Raw genomic sequence first — 18190 nt, forward strand, 5'->3', positions numbered from 1 at the left:
GCAGGAGCACGTGCTTCAAATACTTCTCGAAGCCTTTCACTTTTACTTTCAACATCACCGTTTTCATCTCGGTGCAATGGCGGGACAAGCTCGCTGGACAGCTTTTAGTTGTTTCTTTACACTGCAGGTTCGTCTTCCATTAAAAAGGGCCGCAGGTTGGATTACTAGGCGACAACACCAACGGAGAGGCCAATTGATTTGTAAGCTTAAGGGTATATTTAGAAATGTATGACGTTCTATTAACCCTATTATTATTATGCAGACTTTGTAGATTATCGCATTAAGTGTTCAATTAATCTCATCCTCGAAGATAATGAGTTCGAGTCACGGCCATTGCGTTAGTCATGAATCATTCCATAAATGAATACACTATATGTGATTCTAATAATAAAGTAAATTGAGAATACATAACTTTAAAGTTATTTCAATTCATGATACTCCATACAGCTGTGGACAGGTTTGCCCTTGTGGATTAATTTGTGTGCATGAACAACTTTTGAATTCCTGGTCATATATTATTTATTGTATTAGTTCTTATTTGTGTAATGAATTTTTGTCGAAGATCGATCTAACGTCTAGTGTATGCACCGATAGGCTAATCGGGACTTAATGGATCTTAAGCACAGCGAGAACCGAAAGCAAGACTCCTTCATAACTCAATTATCTTTAAAATGTTGGTGAAGGGCATAATTGCATTTCGATATTGTTTTGTTTTTCCATTGTTACGTCCGGTATAAATTTAATTTTAAATACAACAATTGTAAAATAAGAAATCCAACCACTGCAAAATCAATCACAACAAAATAATAATGCACTGTGTATTAAATGCGTATCAATCCATAAGATAATATTTTATTTAAAGCCTCTCTGATGCTTCATGTTGACCAGGGCATTCACTTGTTTATCTCAGTTGTCTCAACCTCTGTGGTATGTAAATAATGCACAGTGTTGCGCTATGCAAACTTCCTGATGTATTCAGGATATAGGAAGTTCCATCAGCCTATGGAGTCAGCTGTTTGCAATAGAGGCAGTAAAAATCACGATTCGGCATGGAGGAAGGTCTCCATGGCCTGGGGGATATAGAGGTGAGACAGACTGAGAAGAGACTGACTTTTGATTTGGATTGAGGAGAGAGAAGAGCTTAGAGAAAAGGAGTTGAGGGAAAGTGAGGCGAGTCCTGGTCAACCTGCAACGAAGCCTAGAGAGGACTTAGTTTATTTTATTCTTCCAATTTATCTTCATTGTTCAGATAGATAGGTAATTATCCTAACCCAGTCATGATTCAGGTTCAAAGGTTCATAAAACCAAATGAGTGACTATTGTCTTTTCTAATTGTTAAGTTGTTTAGTTTTAGTTGTGCCTTTCGCACTGCCAAGCGTTTAACTTGTCATGTTAATGACAAGTGCTCTCATCATCGAGGATGAAGGATGAATAAGTTACATCACCTATTGATTAATTGTGGAAGTGACTGGTTCTCATCCCCATCATTCTGTAGAATGATACGAATGCATGACTTACGTGAGCGATGAGGATATCCTGGAGGTCTATTAGATGAAGTATGAATCCTGTCGTGATGCAGATTACACTCACAGTAATCAGGATAATGAATCCTAGAAGAAGAAACAAACAGTAAGTAAATAGTCTGGAGGCAGTTCTTGTAAGTGACATCTTGCTAAATAGTTTGTAGTAAGTAGGTACAATCTTGAGATAAATCGATCTGGAGTTCATATAAATAAGATACACACACACACACACACACAAACAGTGGCGCAACCATAGGGGGGCAGGGGCATTGCCTCCCTCGATTTCAGATTATATCAAATAAAAAATACATTTCGTAAAATTGTCTTGCTCGCTTCGCTCGAAGTGCCTGTTTTTATGAGTCTCGTCAAGTTCAGAGCAGTAGCTGCGGACGGCGGGAGTTGAAAAAAAGTTGTAAAAGAGAAAATGCCATGGTGTCCAGAGAAATTATTTGCGCCCTATTAAATCAAAATTGTTTTCAATTTCAAAAATTGGATCTAAAAATTTTCTTGCTCGGTTCTCTTGCAATATAGTTGTGTTCTGTAATGTGTATTTCAATAATATGTGTTGTATATATATATTGAATAAACTTTCAATACGTGCAGAATTTAGTGTTAGCATGAAGTATATGTATTTTCTTATTTTATCTCGCTCCATGTTGCCTGTGTGTAAAATATATGTTGTACATGAAAGTTATACATGTTATATGTACAAAAAGAATTATCTTCAGAATGCATTTATCATTCATTTTCTGCCATTCAAAAATACAGTTTGTGTGCTTGTTTTCCATTATTAGCTAATGTGAAATTGACGGTTTTTAAAAAATATTTCAAATCGTGTTCCAAACAAATGCTTCTACCCCCTTTTTGCATAATTTATGAGGATCCACTAGTAATAATAATAATAATAATAATGCCATTATTAATGTTGTTTTGTTGTTGTTGTTGTTGTTGTTATTATTATAGGTACGTTTATCCTGGTACTTGCCCCCCCCAGACAAAAAATCGTAGTTGCGCCTCTGCACACACAAGGATGAATCCTAGCTTAGTTTTGATCCAGACTGTACAAATGAGTTACAGTGATTTACTTCAATCGGTAACTGGAACTTGTAAAAGGTAAACTACGTACAGTCACCGGCATTAGAAATGGTACACTGGAATACTGGCTTCCATGCAATGCGTTATGTGTGTTGCATAACTCTACGGCGACAGAAGAATTTCCTATTGAAGAGTTGCTATTGAAGACGGCTCATCGACGTAGAGTTAAGCAACACGCCTAACTCATAGCAGGGAAGGTAGTATCACTAGTATGTCCGAATCGTGTTCTCCCGTTTCGCCTTATCCTGTTTCGCCTTACACACAAAACAATTCAAATGATTTATGTGACACGAACTTTCTAAGGCGAAACGGGACATCCCATTTCGCCTTATCCTGTTTCGCCTTACACGCAAAAAAATTCCCACCTGGGAATATTATCGACATGAAGGGAATTCATAATGGGAGAGCAGAGCTTGTGATGTTGCCTACCTTGGCTCCCATTGTCCTGTCGGTTAGGTTAGGTTAATAATACATTAATAATAATGACCCTTCATGTCGATAATATTCCCAGGTGGGAAATTTTTTGTGTGTAAGGCGAAACAGGATAAGGCGAAATGGGATGTCCCGTTTCGCCTTAGAAATTTAGTGTCACATAAATCTTTATTGCCGGTGACTACATTTCAACATGCCATGTGGCCTCCTCGATGGCGTAGTGTTAACTTCGCCGCATTGTAATCAAGAGGTTCCGGGTTCGATTCCCGTTGAAGGCACATTGCACAGTGGTTCGGATTTAAACTGTATGTCCAGTCCCGTTTAGTCTTAACCATTCAAACAAACAAACAATTCAATTCAACATGGCATGGAGGCTTATTAGGGTGGGAATGTAGGTAGGGCCCAAAACATACACGACCTCAGCCAGGATTGTGGAGGTGGTGTGATCAGCACCACGCTCGAGTCGCTTTTATCCCCTGTTCCCCAGTGAACTCATTTATTAGAGGCTGGGTAAACATCAGAGTCGATCCGTATTACTACGCTATCAACTGTTACAGGTATGGCAACTTATGTCTAAAAAGCATACCGACTTTCTGTATATATGTACGTAGTAGGGCTTACACTTTTAATATATTAACATCTTTCAAACTTGCTTTATTTTTTTGTGTCATGGAAGGTGATAATAGCAATTAACTCTTAAGTGATAATTTATTAGTAGGTTTAGACAACTCGGGAAGGGAATATGTGGGGTTGCTTAATTTTAGACATCAATCGCGTTTTTAGGCGAGTGCCATTTGCTCTTATGCTAATTGACGACTTGCTAGTTTGAGAACTCTTGAGGTAGGGGGGGGGGGAATTCCTTCATGCATCCTCATGGGCGTCTCCATCGGATGAACGAGGGGTCACACAAAAAGGATCCATGAGAAAATTTCACAATGATTTATAGTTATGAAATAATTAAACACACACACACAAAGAAGGAAAAAGAGATAGAAAGAGAATGAAATGTAGTAATAAAGAGAGGGAGAAAGAGTGAAATGAAAGAATAAAGAAGAGAGAATGAGATGTAAGAATAAAGAGAGAGCGAGTGAAATGCGGAACAAAGAGAAAGACAGCACGAAATAAAGAGAGGCAGAGAGAACGAAATGCTGAATAGATGAAGAGGAATAATTAGATGCAAGAATGAAGGTAAGAGAGAATGAGTTGCAGGAATAAAGAGAGAAAGAACGAGATGCACGAATAAAGAAAAGAGGTGGTGGAATGCACAAATGAAGAGAAAAGGAGAATATAATGCGATACAGGAGTAAACAGAGAGGATGGGAAGCAGGAATAAACAGAAAGAGAGAATGGGATGCAGAAATAAAGAGAAAGAGGGAGAAAACAGATGCAAGAATAAACAAGATGAGAGGGTGGAATGCAATGGAATGCAGGAGTAAAGAAAAAGAATATAATGCAGGAATAAAGAGAAAGTAAGGATGGAATGCAGAAAATAGAAAACAGGAATAAAGAAAGAGAAATGATGAGATGCAAGAATAAAGAGGAAGAGAGGATGGAATGCAGGAATAAAGAGAAAGTATAATAATGCAGGAATAGACACACACACACAGAGAGAGAGAGAGAGAGAGAGAGAGAGAGAGAGAGAGAGAGAGAGAGATAGAGAGAGAGATGCAGGAATAAATAGAGAATATGAAAGGCAGGAATATAGATAGAGTTAATTAAATGCAAGAATAAAACAAAAGAGAGAAAAATGCAGAAATAATGAGAATGTGATATACAGAGGAAGAACGGAGAGAGATAATTAGAATGAAAGAAAGAAATGTGGAAAGAGAATAAGAAAGAAAAAGACAGGAAAAAGGAGAAACAATAGAGAAAGAGACAAAGTAAGAATAGCAAAAAGGAAGGAGAAGTAGCGAGAACTTTAGCACAGAAGCAGAAGCATCGAAATTCTCTGGCAACTGCATGCAACTGAGGATTTCGAACCCAAGAAAAAATGTCCGTAAGTTAACAAGACAACTTTCGATTTCGTTCTCGCAACTTGTAACCATCTCCCAAGAGCAGCGACTTCAAGAGACGGTCATATCCCAACGCACTTTCTTCGCATAAGGAATTCGTGGAGTGTTACCGGCTCCGAAGGTTCCCTCACCGCCGAGAAGCAGCTGAATCATCAAGTTGTGGCAGTGGAGAGTGAAAGCGACGACGTCAGAATCGCGGGAAGGTCGACAGACATCAGCGACAAACGAAGAACATAATCGCTTTGGCGTACACGACGAATGGGAATAAATGCCTTCCTATCCCTGACATTTCAAACATAACGGTTAGGAATTTGCAAAAGAACTCCATTCACGCCAAGTTCAAGGTTAAGCCTCAAAAGCATTTACACTGTCGAACGCATCCACTAAGTTAAGCCCGCATCACACAGAACTGGATTTCCAGTAGGTATGCCCTAGTTGGCGCTTGACTGGCTACCAATTTACTAGCTTTCGCCTCACACGATACTTATCAGCATACTTGTCGATAGACTTTTGTTCCCATACGAGGGAAGTTGTAAGTAATGGCGGCCGCGTGAGATGTAAACAATGTATCACTTCACATTTTTAAAAGCCGATAACTATTCAACCAAGAGGAATAACGTTTCGTATAAAACATTATTAGGTACAAGACAATGGCGCTGCTTAAATACATACTTTACAACGTTTACTGTACACGTATGTAAGAATATTTTAGTTGTTTCAAATGTAAACACCGTGCACTCGGCATAGATGGTGTAACTCAACGCGCCTTTCATGCTGTATACGTTATACATTGCTGGAGTAACACTCGGAAACCACAGACAAAAACGCTCCTTTGCACACTCACAGATTATCTTCACATGGCGAAACTTTGCTCTGATTGGCTGTTCCACAGAATCCAGTCGAGGAAAGCAATTAGAACATGTCCTATTCCTCCAAACCAGTCAAGCAGTCAGCGAGGCGGCCATGATTGCTACCTAGAAAGTTAGTTCAGCGCCAACTAGGACATTCCTACTAGAAATCCAGTTCCGTGTGATAGGGGCTTTAATGTACACTCACCAGCAAACAAATGGGACACTTATATCCTAAAATACTCACTTCACTGCATGGCGTTGTGTGTCATGCTTAATTTTACGGCGATGAGCGAGCTTCAATAGGCAGCACACATAACTAAACGTCATGCAGGGAAGTGAGCACGTGACTGAGAAACAGTGTCTGAATGCAGTGGGACAAGAAAGGAAGAAATGAGAAGAAAATGGGAAAAAGGACACTGAAAGAAAGAGTGATAGAATGAAAATGGATAGACAGAATAGAGTAAGTGTGAAAAAGAGAAAGAAAACTACATAAAACGAGAGATAAAGAAAGTATGAAAGAAAACATGTAGAAAAGGAGAAAATAATAGGTTAGAAAATAGATAGAAGATGAAAATTATGGAACAGATGGAAGAAGAGAGACTGATTTGGTTTATTTCACTTTGATTTTCTGCCACTTTTGGCTAATCGCGAATATGAGAATGAATGATGATATGAAACTGATAACGGGACACTCACAAAGAACATCCATGCTCAGGCTGGGATTCGAAGTCGGTACTCCTGGCGTACAAAGAAAGAAAGACAAAGATAAAGAAACAGAGGGAAATAGAGAGAATGCGGGGGGTTAAAATTAAGTGCACAGAGGAAGAAAGAAAGAAGGGATGAAGAGGAGGAGGAGGAGAGAGAGAGAGAGAATGTAGAAAGGGTTTAACCGAAAACAGAGGAAGGAAAAAAAAGAGTAGGAAATAAAGCGAGGCAATTTTGGTAGCTATAAAATACGCTCTTGAACACATCCAATTGCGAGGAATAGTTGTTATTTTTATATTAGTCCATCTCGTCCCATTGTCCATATAATTCAAAGAAATAGGTGAAACAAACATTCACTCTAGGAGCTTGATAAAATGCAAGTATAATTGTCAGTTTTGAAGGCATACTTTCCAAAAAGGGTCTGTGCGATTCCAATTTATCCAAAAATTCTAATTCAATTCAATTAAATGGAATATAAAAATATATTTAATTTCAGGTGCGGGGGGGGGTTACATTTGCCATTTCTCATACTCAGATTCGAAATACATCTACAAACACAAGTCAGAAATGTTACGGGATATATTAATCTACAAAAAATGTTAATTGTATAAGAATTTCAAACTCTAATTTATCTAATCAACTTCAAGATATCTTGCAATAATTTTCCGCCTGTCAGATGGATTGTTCTGCAAAGCACAGGGATTGAGAGAATTTTGATTTATTTTTCATGCAGCTTTCTTCTCTTTTCCTTCCTCGATAAAAATAAAAACTAAATTGTGAAAAACTTGCCTCAGGGTATTAATAAATCTGTATAAATTCAATGGGATTTGGATTACTAAAAGTTTCCGTCTGCGGAGAAAAATTCACGTAGAATTCCCGGAATGCAAGGAATTTCCGGTGAGTAACCACCCTAATGTTATATTCGGAGACGCCCCATTTCTGCCCAACAGCTGTCATCGGTAATAGCCAATAGAATATTTTGCAAGTTACGTGCATTAGTTAACACTGACTTCGTTCTTACTATGGACAGAGAATAGTTTTTGGTCATTCCTACAGTCCATTGAAACCCTTCCTCGAAACAGCTACAAAACTTTCCGGATTGAAAATCCTCGCCAAGCTCATGAGGGGAATCAATATGATTTCTTTATTTTGATTCTTATTTAGCGTTGCTCTTCTACCACTTTTTGCTAATCGCGACGATGAGAATGAATGATGATATGATGAAATTGGTGAATGAACACTCACAAAGAACAACCATGCCCAGGCCTGGATTCGAACCTGGGGCCCCTGGCGTCGAAGTGTGTTAACCACTCCGTCACGGAGTTTGGCGATGGGAATCAATATTTCGCCCACCTCTGACACAGAAAGTGTGTACCAACGTAAAATTTTGCCACACTGCACACTTTTGATGCCAAGTATAACGAGCTGATAGATTTCCTCAGGATATTCTTGCATTGTTACGTATGCTAAGAGGCTCACGTAGCTACAATTTATTGCCTACGTGGTCCACGTCGACCGCAGTTAGGCGATAGGCAAGCAGTCATCCGTGTGGCAACCTCTGGGTACTGCTTACCATTCGCGGTGGGAGTTGACATGTTGAGTAACAGTGCATCTATCCCGAAGGTGCTCAGGTTCGTCCAAAGCGATATGGTAAACGTTATGGAGGCATTGATTGCGTGGACTAATGTTGTTCGTGTTGGTTTATCGTGTCGTCCTAATCAAGGTGCCTAATAGCATGCGTTGCGTTTGCTTTCTGACAGGATACATCTGATGTAATGGTTGGTAAAATGGTAGCAGTGGCGGCCAAAACTGGGGGCAAGAACAGTTTAGTTTATCTTGGTATACAAGGTTTATTGTTAAGAAGCCATAGTGTGGGGGCAAAAATTGCAAGAAGTGGGAAGGCAACTGCTCCCCACGCCCCCCTAATCGTCTCCACTGAATGGTAGCGTTCAGTGTCTTCAAGTAACTAGTTATTGTCAACGTACTTATACAGGGTGTCTCAAAAGTAATAGCGCAAACTGACACAGGCGAAAGTACACGATAATAGAAGCAAAAAAGTCTCAGTAAACATGGGTCTGCAAACGATCCGCTTTGCAGATAATCGCGAATGTGTGATTACAAGCCGCCACTGACTTCATTGTTTGTAAAAGTCGTCCTAGTTGGTAAAATGCTAATAATGTGTGCGAATGTGTGTTTGATTGCAACGCCACCTCTCGGAAATGTTCTGTTTGATTACAACGCCACCTATAGGAAATGTTCTATTTTGTAAACAAAGAGCAAACCTCGGACCGCGCAAGGAGTAAAGCACTCGGTGTTTACAAAATGCAATCAATGACGGCTTGTAATCACACATTCGCGATTATCTCAAAAGCGGCTCGTTTGCAGACCCATGTTTACTGAGACTTTCTTGCTTCTATTATCGTGTAATTTCACCTGTGTCAGTTTGCACTATTGCTTATGAGACACCCTGTATATAACAGTTACTTTTTTTAGGAATTCTAACTGTAACTAACTGCGGTCTGGAAAAGATAGAGAAAAACTGAGAGAAATAAAATGAGAGAGGTAGGAACAGAGAGAGAGGGAGAAAGAGAAACAGAGAGGGATATCAAGAGAGAGAGAGAGAGAGAGAGAGAGAATGAGAGAGAGAGACAGAGAGAGAGAGAGAAAAATGAGGAGACGAATGAGAGAGAAAGTATCAACGTAACTTTTCGTATCGAAGTTAGTGCAAGCTGTCTTTTCATTGGCGTGCATCGGTCTGTTGTTCGCGCATGCAAGAAGATTTCATTGATTTAGTTTATTATACTTCGCTTTTCTGCCATTTTTCGCTAATCGCAAAGATGAGGATGAATGATGACAAGATGAAACGAGATGAAGGGACACCACGAGAGAATTATACTGGCTGCGCCAGAACTTCGCTAGTCTGCAAAATACAGTGCGTGGTGTACTGCATGGAAGGAAGATTGACATTTGGGTGTCCTTACATCCCGCGCATGCAAGGTGAATACTTTCTTATGTAATGAAGAGGCCCGTGTCGCTTGTCACTTCAGTCTGAAGGAATTGGGAGAAAGAAGATTGAAATAAGAAGAGTTAGAAAGAAAAACGAATAAATAGGGTGAATAAGAGTGAAGAAAGAGAAATAAACACGAAGGGTAAAGGATTGAACGAAACAATATAGAAAAGAGGAAAATAAGTAAAAGACTAAGGAGATATAAATGGATAACACAACAGAAAACAGAGACAGAGAGAGAAACGAAAGAAAGCAAGAAAGAGAGAGACAGGGAGAGAAACGAAAGAAAGCAAGAAAGAGAGAGACAGAGAGAAACGAAAGAAAGCAAGAAAGAGAGAGACAGAGAGAGAAACCAAAGAAAGCAAGAGAGAGATAACGAGAAAAGACAAAGAAACTGAGGTAAATGTATAAAGAAAATACATAAACAAAGGGAGAAAGAGGAAGAAAGAGGAATAAGATCGAAAGAGGACGTAGAAAGAATAGTGAAAGAAAGGAATAAGAAAAAGTAGCAGGAAAATAGAGAAAGGGAATTCAACGAAATCCTCAGACGACACCAATGGTCTGTAATCCCGATATACTTTTACTCCAAAGTAAAATTTCGTTTGGGTTGCGTTAGCACTTTGGCTGCTTGCAAACAACAATAGGCTTTACAGTTCATACCAATGACCAATTGGCAGTTTCGATGTTCAAATGATCCGCCCTTGTTGTTGCACTTTGAAAGATCAGTAGCTCTGCCTTCGAGGCAACAGTGCCATCCATAAATTGCTACGTATTCCTCCACTTCTTGCAGGAGATCAGCAACGCTCGCTTCCTGAGTTCTAGCTTTCACAGCCGTTATCCAAGAAGCCGGCTTTCCTGGAACTACAGGTTGACCCTAAAGTACCCGCTTTCAAGTGCTGCATCATCACAATACTATTACATGTTCTCCACCGCTGGAGTGTGTGCTAGTAAATAAATTTAAATAAATTTCAGTTTTCACTCATTCTGTTGCATTTTTATTCTATTGTATAGATGGAACATGATAATCGATACTCTATTGATGTAGGCTGATATATGTGTATCGATTAAATTGCAGGCAAATTTACAGTTCCGATATTTATATATAAATAACCTTTCAGTGCACAATTATTCCATCATTATTTTTATTAGTATCTTTTATAACTAACTAACTCTCTAGCTTTCTTAAACCCGAAGGTTTATGGATGCAGCAACACAGGCCTTCCATCTGTCCCTATCGCGGCCAAGATCAATCCAATATTTTCCATCCCTACCGATTTCCTTTAGGTCCATCTCAACATTATCCCTCCATGTTCGTCTTGGCCTTCCTACAGGTCTCTTACCATCAGGTTTCCCAACAAGAATCCTGTAAACTCTTCTTTCCTCTCCCATTCGTGCCACATGGTCTACCCACCTAAGTCTCCGTGATTTAATCATTCTAATAATATCTGGACATGAATACAAATTATGTAGTTCTAAATTATGTAACAGTCTCTACTCACCTGTCTCCTCATCTCTTTTAGGTCCAAATATTTTTTCTAAGGATTTTATTTTCAAATATTCTTAATTTATGTTCCTCTTTCAATGTAAGGGTCCAAATTTCGCATCCATATAATATTCAGGCAAAATTACTGTTTTCTATAGTTTAAATTTTAGTTTCTTCGATATTATACGAGAAGATAAAGTTTATGAAGATTGGTTTGGTTTGATTTGGTGTTTTAAGTCCACTTTGTACACAGTAAGGCTAATCAGGACTGGACCTACAGTTTAAAGTGGGATCCGAACCACTATGTGCCTCCACCGGGTATCGAACCCGGGACACCTTGATCTCAAGGCAACGACGCTACCACTATGCCATAGGCGAGGCCCAAAAGTTTATGAAGAGAAATGTAACACGAATTTTCTGAATTAACTCTCCTTTTTATTTCTTTAAAATCATTTTCATTTCTTAGTATTTCTTACTCCTAGGTACTTGAATTTGAAGATTGATTCAAACGAGTTGTTGTCAATAATTAGATTTTGATTATTACCTAACACTTGGTTTCGGCCTGTAAGCATACAGGGTGTCTCAAAAGTAATAGCGCAAACTGACACAGGTGAAAGTACACGATGATAGAAGCAAAAATGTCTCAGTAAACATGGGTCTGCAAACGAGCCGCCAGTGACTTCATTGTTTGTAAACGTCGTCCTAGTTGGTAAAATGCTAATAATGTGTGCGAATGTGTGGGTACAAGCCGTCACTGACTTCAGTGTTTGTAAACGTCGTCCTAGTAAAATAACAATAATACAATATGAAAAATCAGATCTCATTGCTTTTATAGAACATTCTACTTACTTTAATAAACGTTAGTATGTTACATGTTACAATTACTGTACACTCGTACCTGTTAAAGGAGGTGTTCAAAGTGTCGTCCTTGAATCTGGATGCAATACTGTACGCGATTCCGCATTGAGTTTCGAATTCTTTCGAATGCCCCCGCTTCATTTCGGAATTGGTCACAAGCATGTATAATTCTCTGTACTGATTGTATCCATCCTGTTTGATTACAACGCCACCTCTCGGAAATGTTATGTTTTGTAAACAAAAAACAAACCTCGGACTGCACAAGGAGTAAAGCACTCTGCGTTTACAAAATGCAATCAATGACGGCTTGTAACCACACATTCGCACACATTATTAGCATTTTACCAACTAGGACGACTTTTACAAACAATGAAGTCAATGGCGGCTTGTAATCACACATTCGCGATTATCTCGAAAACGGCTCGTTTGCAGACCCATGTTTACTGAGATTTTTTTGCTTCCATTATCGTGTATTTTCATCTGTGTCAGTTTGTGCTATTACTTATAAGACACCCTGTATATTTAGTTTTCTCTTTGCTAACTTCCCAGACTATCTATTTATCTGCTTTTAAAAATATTTTAGCATTATTCTGAATTCTATTTATATCATCCCCTAATAAGTCTGCATCATCTGCATATGCTAACAACATGGGTCACACCATTTAATTTTACTCCTTCATTAGTTTCTTTTACATCCATAGCAGCATGTTCTAAGGCAAAATTAAAGAGCAATGGATAATAATGCATCTCCCTGTCTTAACCCATCATGAATTGTAAATTTATCAGACATATTAATACTCACACGAATTTTACTTTCTGTTTCATTATTGCATACTTTTGTTTTATCATATTAACAAGCTTCTTAGGTATTCCAGACTCTACTAATATATTATATAATTTATCTCTTCTAACCGAGTCATATGCTTTTTTTAAAAGGAATGAATAATTGATGGACATTTTGATTATATTTCCACATTTTCTCAAGTGTCTGTCTGATGTGAAAATTTGATCTATAGTTGATCTATTACGTTTAAATCCACATTGAAAATCACCTATAATTTCATTAGCATATGGGGTTAGTCTTGTTAAAAGAATATTAGATAATATAGTATATGATGTTGAGGAGAGAAATTCCACGGTAATTATTGCAGCTCATTTTATCACATTTTAAAAACACAATAACAATGATGGATTCTTTCCAGTGTTGGGGGATTTCTTCCTTATTCCATATTAAACAAATTATTTTATGAACATATTAACGAATTAACTCTGCACCATATTTAATTAACTCAGCTGGTATTAAATCAATGCCAGGTACTTTGTTATTCTTTAGCCTTTTAACAGCATCTTTAATTTCAGTCAAGTTAGGTTTATTTTACTAAATGTTCTGTTGTGTGTACTTCATTTACTTCTGATTTATCTCCTACATGAACATTTAAAATGTAATTAAATTAGTTCTTCCATCTATTTAAAATATCGCTTGGATCAGCCAAAAATTCACCGTTTCTATCTTTTATCAAGTTTACTTTAGGTTGCCAACCCTCTTCTAAATTCATTTAGACCTTTATATAAATCTCTGATATATTTATTTTTGCTGTTTGTTTCAATTTCGTTAATTTTGCTTTTCAAGTAATCTATTTTTTACTTCTAAATGTACGGATAACTTCTCGCTTTATTCTATCATAATTGCTTAGATTTGTATCATCAGAGTTATTGAACCACCTAAGTCTAGCCTGATTTCTTATTTCTATTAGATTATGACATTTATTATCAAACCACTTTTTTTTGGTGAATGGTATCCTATACTTTCTTTAGCTGCTGATTCTATTGCATTACGTATGTGCTCCCAATTCTTATTTAAGTCTGTTATATTTATATTTTCCTCATCAGTTAAATCCTGCAAAATATCGAATCAATTCGACAGTTTAATTTGGTAATATTTCTTAATTCTTCCATCACCAAATTTTCCTTTAATAAATTTTAGAACTTTCAGATTTTGTTGCTTATGATTTATCACTGCGAGTCTTTCTCTTAATTTAGGAATTACTAAATAATGGTCACTGGCACAGTCAGCACCTCTATGTGTACGAACGTCAATTATACTAGTATGCCTTCTCTTATCAATGAGAATATGATCTATCTGATTATGAGTTTTACCATCTGGAGAAGACCAGGTATATTTATGGATATCTTTATATTTAAAAGTTATACTTTTCACAATTAAATTCTTTGAGGATGCAAAAACAATTTATCTTATCTTTCATTATCATTACTTAATTCATGAAGATTTTCTTTACCAATCGTGGGTTTAAATGTATCTTCTTTACCAATCTGTGCATTACAATCACCTAACAGAAATTCCATATCATACTGAGAAAATTTATCAAAGACTGCATAAAAATATTCTTTAGTATTATCATCTTTATCATTCGTTGGTGCATGAATGTTTATTAAAATGATTTTTGAACCACTTACCTTGTAAAACTGCATATGATATCCTATCATTAACAAATTCTACTGTTTTAAGAGCCGAAATAATTATATTATTTATGAAGAAACCTGTTCCAAAATTATGATTTTCAGTACCACCATAGAAAAAAGTATAATTTTTAGTTTTACAATTACATTCTCCTGGCCACCTAACTTCCTGGAGAGCACATGTCTAATTTATACTGGGGTGTAAGGGGTGACCTTCCACGTAGTATACCCAAATGTCAACCTCACTTCCACGTTAGTACACCCTGGACTGAAGACTAACGAGGCTCTGGCGACTGGCCCCATGGCCAGTATAATTTTGTTCGTGTTGCCCTGTTATTTTGTCCTTATGTGTGCTGAGTGCCCCTGTACAGCCTCAGCTTTTAACAAAAGTCAGAACATTTTAATATTTTATGATTTTAGTTCTGCAACGATAGATTTGCTATTTGTAACGATAAGGGGCTGGACCCCGTATAATGTGACGGGTGCAAAATAGCCTTAGTGCTGACGCACCCAAAATTTTAAATTCAATTCAATTCAATTCTAATTTATACTTAACTATCTCATTAACTGTACACTGAAATGACCCAGGCCGGTAAAGGCTCAGAACATTTCAGGTGCCTAATTTAATATCCTTGTTCCTATTGTACATCCTATCCTTAGTCCAGGAACCTCCCAAAGTAGTCCCTGCCCGGAGATCCGAATGGTAGACTATTTCACCTCCAGATTATTTTACCTTGGGAACATCAATGGCCTCATATTGCTGATTCTTGACATGTCTTTTTACAGTGCAGAGTTGTCAGCTCTACGCCTAACCCCCAATATGGATGAAGGACCGCACCTGTCGTTGGTCAGCGGACCACATAGTAGTCCAGCAAACTATCCCACCTCTGCCAGTTGTGGAACGCCCATAGAGCCAAGACAGGACAGCTCTATAAATGTCCCACCAGAGCAAAATGTTGACCATTTCCTTCTGTTGGTTGACTAACTGCAGTGAACAAGCTACTGGGCGATAGGGTCGGCACATATACTTTATATAATTTTTATTTACTTTTTGTGAATATAAAAATGTGATTCACACATATACTTTCGTTTAGTAAGATTCTGAATAGCGAATTGTGGTGTATTTATAGAGGGAATTTGGGTTAGAGTTACCCCGAAATATCCCAAACACAAAAATTAATACCTTCAAAAATTCTTCTTTGTAAATATCTGCATGTGTATCATGGCTGTACAGAGCTAGAACTGAAATGCAATCCTAGAATATACGAGTATAGCATGAGTGTTGCTGTTGTGTGGACGAGGTTAGGCTACTCTTTGTGTCATACTACAGAAAGAATCTCTCTGACACACAAAACACACACACATACATACATGGACAAGAAATTTCGCTTTATGCATGCATGCACAGATTGGACCTAGAATTTAAAATGGGGTTCGAACCTCTGTACACCTCCACTGGGGATCGAACCCGTAACCCCGTGATTACAAGGCGTTACAACTATGTCTTCGAGGAGGCAACATATACACCCACCGGCAATAAAAACAGGACACCCAGATTCTGAAATGTGTTATGTGTGTTGCCTAACTCTGCAGCGAAAGCAGATCTTCTATTGAAGTTCGCTCATCGGCGTATAGGGAGAGAGAGGGGGCGTTGAAGAACACAGAAATAAAAATAGAAAGAGACAGAAATCGTGTGAGAGGGAGAAAGATGGAGGAATAAAAAAGGGAGAAAAAGATTGAAAGAAAAGTTAGAGAGAAAAAGGAAGGAAGCGACCAGAATCGAACAGCTGGACATTCTTCAATCCAGATAACACATGGAAACCTAAATCTTGAACGGGGTAAAGGTATCTGAACATTTATAATGTATCATCTTCTACGTTTGCACTTCTCAAAAGCAAATTTCGAACAATTTTCTTAATTATTGAAGATTAGACACACACAGGAGATGAACTGCGTAGAAATTTCCAGCGACAAATGCAAGCTCGACCAAGACTCGAACCCGGGTCTCTGGCATACCGTGCCATTGCTCGGGCTCTGTAGCTCAGTGGCAGAGCAATGGCACGGTATGCCAGAGACTCGGGTTCGAGTCCTGGTCGAGCCTGCATTTTTCGCTGAAAATTTCTACGTAATTGTCTTAATATTTCTGTATTATTATTAGAACTATATTCCGGTATGTTCCCAGAAAATACGGAGCATTTATCAACCCAATAATAGGAACAATCCACGCTGTGATGCAGGACCGAACTGTCTGATTTCAAAAACGTCCAATGAAAATAACGTTTCAAACATTAAGAATATAAAACATAGCATTTAAATGGTAGAAATGTAGCAAATATTGAGACCTCGACCATGCCTCGAACTCAGGTCTTGGGATCAAGCCCTGGATGCAACTTTCGATAGGCTTTTCTCAATGAAAACTGTAAGTGTCTTTAATATTTATGATTCATATTGTTTCAGGCATGCTAACCTTGATATGAAATACGTATTAATAAGATATCACAATACATAAATTAATATACTATATTTATTCAATATATTTGTAGCGTAGATGTTATTTTGTTTAGTACCTTTTTCGAGCGAAGGCTGACTGAAGGAACAGCAACTCAAATGAGGTGTGACACAATGTCAGTTGGCTCCCAATGGCGTAGCGGTGACGTCATCACCTTGCAAACAAGGTGTCCCAGGTTTGATACCCGGTAGAGGTTCTGTTGATTGATATGGTTTATTTCACTTCGAATTTCTGCCACTTTTGGCTAATCGCGAAGATAAGGATGAGTGACGATATCATGAAATTGATGAAGATGGAGTCACAACGAACACTCATGCCCAGGCTGGGATTCGTACACGGGACCCTGGATATTATATTGCGCTGTGGTAACCACTCCATCAGTTCCGATTAGCCTTTCAGTGCATAAAGTGGAGTTAAAAAAAGCAAATTGACTGGAATTCAATTCTGAAATGTCAGTTCTGAATCTAATCTTGATGCACCTAATTAATTTACCTGGCTTTGTGGTAGGTTCCGTGAGTTTAGTCCAAGAACTTGTCTTCTTATTGCCACTAGGAACCACTGGACACCAATTGGTGTTCACTCCGGATTGTTGCCAAGTCTCGTACACACCACTCAAAACCATTTTGCCTCGCTCCAAGAGATTCCAATGGCCACAGTCACTACCTAGCACTGGCAAAGAACAACAACTAAAAATCGGCCTCTCTTACAAAACGAGATTCGCTTGGGGGAAGGGGGGGTCAGCGCAATGTCTCCCTCCATGCTCGTACCCCCTCCCCATCTAACCGATTGCAGGAAGTGAGCACGACCATAGGCTGGACCATCGCTGGAGTACACACATGCACTCTACCAGCTTCCTGGAGATTCGAGGGACTTTCTCGAACAAGAGTCGGGAAAAAAATCGAGTCAGGAGGGGGGAGGGGAGCCCCTGAGTGGGGAGAAAGGAGGGGGAAAGTTCTGGAGAAAGTGGTTTCTTCGTACTGTCAGCTGATTCTGCCAGCAAGGCTTTGCGAGAGCCGTACGGCTGTCCCATTAAACCTTGCATCTCTTTATCTGCAAGTGTTTTTGGAGCGGTGAAGAAACTGTTACGTCGAATGCAACAAAGGTTCCAGTATAGAGCTCGTCGTCGTGGTCGTTACAATTACGCGATTACGCGACACCGACAATTGAATGCTGATTTGGCAGGGATCAGGAACTTGGTACGGTGACATATCGTCAGTGAGTTATCGCCCGTCGGAGT

The 18190-nt window shown here is 38.5% G+C and overlaps 1 protein-coding gene across 1 annotated transcript in view; it reads right to left on the bottom strand.

Moving 5' to 3' along the window:
• LOC145986708 (scavenger receptor class B member 1-like) overlaps nucleotides 1-17612 on the bottom strand; it is a 73699-nt gene extending 56087 nt beyond the window's left edge. The window contains exons 1-2 of the mRNA XM_083121030.1: nucleotides 17446-17612; nucleotides 1519-1610 (exon numbers count right to left, since the gene is read on the bottom strand). Coding sequence (XP_082977156.1) covers nucleotides 1519-1610; nucleotides 17446-17575 — 222 coding nt within the window. The 5' untranslated portion in view covers nucleotides 17576-17612. The remainder of the gene's footprint in view (nucleotides 1-1518; nucleotides 1611-17445) is intronic.
• Nucleotides 17613-18190: the final 578 nt, after the last annotated feature.

The sequence above is a fragment of the Lepisma saccharinum genome, chromosome 4 (genome assembly GCF_977018435.1).
Source record: "Lepisma saccharinum chromosome 4, izLepSacc3.1, whole genome shotgun sequence".
Lineage (NCBI taxonomy): Eukaryota > Metazoa > Arthropoda > Insecta > Zygentoma > Lepismatidae > Lepisma > Lepisma saccharinum.